This window comes from Papaver somniferum, unplaced genomic scaffold, assembly GCF_003573695.1.
Source record: "Papaver somniferum cultivar HN1 unplaced genomic scaffold, ASM357369v1 unplaced-scaffold_119, whole genome shotgun sequence".
Classification (NCBI taxonomy): domain Eukaryota; kingdom Viridiplantae; phylum Streptophyta; class Magnoliopsida; order Ranunculales; family Papaveraceae; genus Papaver; species Papaver somniferum.
Window position 1 is genome coordinate 3,693,942 of NW_020620936.1, and position 5,521 is coordinate 3,699,462.

General features: G+C 35.7%; 1 protein-coding gene across 8 annotated transcripts; it reads left to right on the top strand.

Moving 5' to 3' along the window:
* Positions 1-1,412: 1,412 nt before the first annotated feature.
* Positions 1,413-4,299, top strand: LOC113330784 (meiosis-specific protein ASY1-like). 8 transcript variants are annotated; one of them, XM_026577593.1, is made up of 10 exons: positions 1,413-1,740; positions 1,837-2,025; positions 2,105-2,197; positions 2,362-2,459; positions 2,578-2,695; positions 2,796-2,912; positions 3,031-3,076; positions 3,164-3,208; positions 3,313-3,355; positions 3,940-4,299. In XM_026577593.1, exons 5-10 carry the CDS (start codon positions 2,630-2,632, stop codon positions 3,968-3,970), a joined length of 348 nt encoding a protein of 115 aa, XP_026433378.1. In that variant the 5' UTR covers positions 1,413-1,740; positions 1,837-2,025; positions 2,105-2,197; positions 2,362-2,459; positions 2,578-2,629; the 3' UTR covers positions 3,971-4,299. The 8 variants fall into 8 exon arrangements, with proteins under 8 accessions (XP_026433378.1, XP_026433383.1, XP_026433379.1 ...); XM_026577598.1 differs by having other exon boundaries at positions 1,837-1,921; XM_026577594.1 differs by having other exon boundaries at positions 1,853-2,025.
* Positions 4,300-5,521: the final 1,222 nt, after the last annotated feature.

The following is a 5,521-nucleotide window of genomic DNA, read 5'->3' on the forward strand; positions in this document are numbered from 1 at the left end:
ACGAACCACTATACCATCATTTTCTTCCCTTCTCAAGGTGTAGCCGTGTAACTCCGCTAACCACTCCGATTGTTGCATGACCGTTCTACCATCCCAATCAGTCCTTTTGATCGTAGCTAGGGCCGACTTAATTGTAGACAAAGAAGACAAGTTGTCGGGATCGTCCGCCTTTATTTTACTTAAGATCGCACTCGCTTTTTGGATCCGCATAGACCTCACCGTCTGCATTTGATGTGGTTTTAACTTGGCAACCATTACATGTCCAATTAAATCCAACGGATCATCATGGTTGTGACAACCGTTATCAACTTTATACATTTTATACTCTTTACCTTTAATACCATCGGGCTTATAGAAGACAATCTTAAATGGGCATCCTATCTTCTTGGTATTGCTTCGGTATTTCCTATTCGTCTTCCGTATGTACTTACTATTCTTTCCCTCGAGACTCTTTTGAGGCCACTGTTATATTCGGCAGTCAAATAATGTTAAACTATTACCGATTGTAAAGGATAAGAATACTGAGTTTTGAAATTTTCTGAGGAATTCGTTTTTGGGGCCATTCGGAGGTAAATAACTCTACATAACTACCGAATGTAGATATTTTTGGAAAACCAGTTCGGGGTTTTTCTCATATTCGGCAGTAAACTAGTATCTTGTAACTACCGAATATACATATTTGGTACTCAGTGTGTTATATTCGTAAGTTTAATCTAGAAATTATCTACCGAATCTGGGTAGTTCATGGCATTCAATGCATGCAATAATCGGTTTTTCTTGTTTACAAAAGCACACAAACGCATGCAAATCGAGTATTTGAGTTTCTTAACACAATACATGTGTTTTACATGCATCGTTAGCTTCAATATCATGCGATTCTCCATTTTCTTCCATGAAAGGGTCGTCTATGTTTTCCTCTCCACAAAAGTTTGGATCATTCAACATATACCCCAAATCGTCTTCTCTAAACGGTCGTGAACCCTCAACATTTTGTTCTTCGTCATGATTCTCACCTTCTTCTTCGTATCCATCCATTTTTGTAGTGATAAAATGGGTTTTCTGTTTTTTTCCTTCACCTTCTTCTCTATAACTCTAACAACTCAAAAATTAAAAAGAAATGAAAAAAATGAAACACAAATCATTCTAATACTGCACCGACTACAATCGGAAATATGGGAACGATTTTGGCTTCCGATTGCATTCGGAGGGTAACAATGTTATCATATCCTCCGAATATATAAGGGTAATTTCGCCATTACGAATTACGCGAGATAAGGGCTGGCTACATTTTCCCTTTGGGTGACCTTTTTTGTTTTATTGTTGGCCCCTAAATCCTTTTGAGTGGCCCCTAAAAACGCCAGGTTATTTATCTGCTGAAATCCTGAAACAGAACTGGTTTTATTTCACTCATCTTTCCCCATTTCTCCGCTGAAAAACCGAGGTTTGCTCTCGCCTCTTCTCTGTTACAATCTCGTTCAATTCGTCTCCTCTGTTCATCTCGTTCATAGAAAATCAATACTGATGTGTTCAGGGAGAGAGTTGTTGTTGTTGATGGAGCCATAGTTGATTGAACACAGAACTGTGTTGAGCGAGAGAGTTCTATGATAAGATTAAGGTTTCAGTGAGAATCGATGATGGAGATAAAGATCATGAGTCTGAGATTCAGAGAAATAGAATGGAATCAAGGATAGTTGATGGTCATGGTGTCGATCCATGTGTTGATTCAAACTCAACAGAAAGGTAAGTTGAATTTAGGGTTTCTTTAATTAACACTGTTTTTGTGTAAAATTGATTTATAGATTGATCGATTAGTGATGGGTTTTCTTTTAATTGAAGTTTGGATGATGTATAGGGTTTAATTTCAGTTTCTATAATGAATCAATTGGGAATTAGGGTTCATCCCAAATTAGTCTTTTTACAGGTATGTGATGAATTTAGTTACTGTAAATTGTAACAAAGATGAAGATTCCAAAACTCATGCATATAGATGTTGAATCCAGAAGGATATTGACGGGATGGAAAGCGGTATAACGATCTCACTTAGAGATTTAATTGGAATTACGATTACCTAAAGGTTGATTGTTTTCTTCTTCTGGTTTTTCAGGTGTTTATGATGCATTACAGAAGAAATGCCTAAGAACACTTCTGTTCTGCATATCTGAAGCTATTGAAGGACCTATAATAGAAGAATATGCGTGTATGTTAAATCTCACTTCTTCTTTCATTTGCTAGATTTAGTCATTGATGATGAGCTGGAGTTGGATTTGATTTTGAGTACTCTTAGTCTTACAGTAGCTTTGAATTCTGGAAGGAAATTGATAAGAAGTTTATACTAATACATGAATGGATTGTGTTGTGCAGTTTCATTTAGTTATTCGAATTCCAACAGCGAAGAACAAGAAACAAGGAGCAACGTTCAGATCTAATGGCAATGCAGACATTACACCAAATAAAATGAGGTATAATAGAAATCTTTTGTGTTTGTTAGGTTTGGTTTTGTTTTTTGCACTATATGGTTTTAAATCCGGTGGACTACTTTGCTGACTGTGTTTAACACTTTTTACTCGGTTTTGGCAGGAGTTCTGCCTCCATTATTCAGAGGTTGCCTAGAAGAAGAAGCTAACCATCCATGGTTGAAAACCCCTATCAAAATGGAAATAGGAAATGCAGCAAACATATCGTCCTAGCTCTCAAGGTAAATTGGTAGCATTGAACTATGAATGAGTGAAGCCTGTGGTTTAGATTCTTTTCATCCATCAAGTTGAATTTGAGTTATCAAGTTTGGAACTGTGTAGGTCAAAAGTATCCTGGTACCACATCAAGATGAAAACAATGACATGGAAGATGATGAAGCGATCAGCTTGGGTGTTGATTCAGTGCCAACAACTGATCCTCCAAATCCAGATAACGAGGTACACTTATACCGTAACTAATTTGTCATATTACAGCTTCTACTGTCATTCGAATTGTAGGGAAAACATGGGTGAAACTCGAGAATATAATTTAATAAACTCTGAAATGTCCTGTCAGATGAGCCATTCCATGGAAGATGATGGATACATTGTATCTCATGTAGGTAACTATCTCCCATATAGCCTTTTCTCATCCTTGTCCTCTTCCAATTCATTTTCTCCACTTCAAAAGCTTATACTTGTTATGACAGATAAAACCAGCTCACGTGAAAACAATGGCATGGCTGATCGTGAAGGTTGGTTTAATGTTTTGAATGACAAACAAGAAAATCCTAATATGGTTACAGTAGCTTAACTTAATGAAAATTCACCTTGACTTAATGTTTTGAATCTTTTACAGATGACATCCAGGATAGGATTGCAGAGCTGGAGGCACTATTGAGGTAACTGAGTTGCTTCATTAAGTTATTTCCTCAACTTGAATTTATATAATCTTGTCCAGAACTTGAATTTATGAAATTGAACTATGGATAGAATGATTTAGTTTCAAATTTGTGGTTTAAGGTTTTAAATTTTTGTTGAGTTGGAAAACTAGGGATGCATTGATCATTGAGAAAGTGAATATGTGTATGTGTATAACTTGTAAATTGGAATACATTGATAATGAGGTGATTAGTTGATTTTGAATATACAGCACGAATAATATAGGCATTACATTATTGTATTGTGGTTGTCATAGGAATATGTCCACCTATATGTATAATTGCACAGACTGTTAATCATTGATACTTTGTTTTACTACATTATTAGCAATGAATCAGACTAGTCTACAGTTTACAGTACTGTGTTAGCTTTGTATTTCTTTTTTAGTGAGATATTGAGGTGGAAAATTGTTTGTAGGTAATCTTGAACTGAGATATAGGTTACCTCAAGTGGTGCCTGCCTCTTACTGTTCTCATGCTGTGTCCTTGAACCTGGCATGAAATTTTCTGCGATGATAATGCTTGAAATGGTTTGTATGTTACAGGACTGATGCGGAGATCAGGAACAGTCCATGAATGGAAGATGTTGGTGTATGGATGGGTGACTGATATATAGGTGCTCGTTTTTTTTGAATGTAAGGGAATGGGATGATTCTTTTTTTGTTTTCATGCCATATGGGTGGGTGATTTTTTTAATATAAGGGAATGGGATGATATCTTTTTTTGTTTTCATGCCATCAGTTGTGTTCGCTGTTCGCAGCTTGTCAAAAACATTACACAGGCGTACTTCTGATGTTTTTAGAACAGTAAAATATGCTTTTTACTTGCATATATATAAGTTTCAAAGCTTTGTAAAACTTCATTATATATGAATATAAGTTCAATGGATGTAAGTTTCTATCTAAGATTTATGTTCTGAGAATTCTGACTCTAAAATCCAACTCCGATGACCGGTTAACGGACGGCGGTTTGTAAACCGTCACAAATATGAAATCCGGAATTGGGAGCCGTTGCCGGAAATATTTTAGCCGGCGGTGGACATATAATTGGTGAGGGCCAAATAACCGTCACAGATAGAGAATCTATTAGTGAGGGTTGACCAACCATCACAAAAAAAGAAACACCGTCACAAATGTTATTCGTGACGCCACTAGTCACGACGATTGGTCGTCCGTCACAAATGTTTATTTGTGACGGTTTATTTCCTATTAGTGAGGGTTGACCAAATGTCACAAAAAGAGAAAACCCGTCACAAATAGTATTTGACTAACCCCAAATCGAATGTGAAAAAGTTTTTCTCTCTCCATTCGGAATATCACGAAAAAAGACCTCAGACTACCTCTTCTTCTTCGTCAATTCCTTCTACAAATCATCAATTACATATCAATTTTTTAGTAGATTGTTGTGTGCTGTCTAGATTTATTCTAATATTAATCAAAACTAGTGACAAAACCCCTAGGTGAACAAACTAGTGATAAGAAAAAACCGGTCATTTTATTTTTAACAAATAAAAACCGTTTCAAACAAAACTGGGACAAAAACCCCAATTCAAATAAAAATTTTAAAATTCAGTTTTTATTTGATTTCTAAATTCCAAAATTAGCCTTCCGCATATAAAAACACTTTCAAAGGAAAGTTTGGCGGAAACAAGAAAGAAAAAAATTTCCTCTCTGAACCGAACATATCAGATGAAAGTGTGATTCTTCTTTCCTAGTTTTCTTCGTTTTTTTCGTTTCAATTCAAAGATTCGTCATCATCTTCTCCCAATTTCAATTCAAAAATTGAGAGAGCAATTTTAGGTTTGTTTGATTGAAGAACCGGAGGAGAAGCTACAAGTTTTGAGATCTGTTTATTCGAGATACGTAGAAGAATCCAATTCAGTTGTTCGAAGAAGAGAAGATAAACGTAGTTGTTCGAAGAAGAGAAGAATCCAATTCGTTATTCGAGATCTGGTTGCAATTCAGTTTAGCTGAAATCATATTTCCGCTTTTCAAGTTGAAATTGAATCTCGAATTGAAGAATCCAGCTGAACAATCAATCAACTTCGTGTTGATCATCTTCGTCTTCAAAAAATCAATCAACTTTTCAGGTATTCAATTCTCTTTTTTGTGTTGATTTTTGATTTTG

Coding starts and splice junctions, on each gene's coding strand:
- LOC113330784 (XM_026577593.1), top strand. CDS start 2,630: ATGGTTGAAAACCCCTATCAAAATGGAAATAGGAAATGCAGCAAACAT. Junction 2,696..2,795: donor ATATCGTCCTAGCTCTCAAG/GTAAATTGGTAG, acceptor GGAACTGTGTAG/GTCAAAAGTATCCTGGTACC. Junction 3,077..3,163: donor ATACATTGTATCTCATGTAG/GTAACTATCTCC, acceptor TTGTTATGACAG/ATAAAACCAGCTCACGTGAA.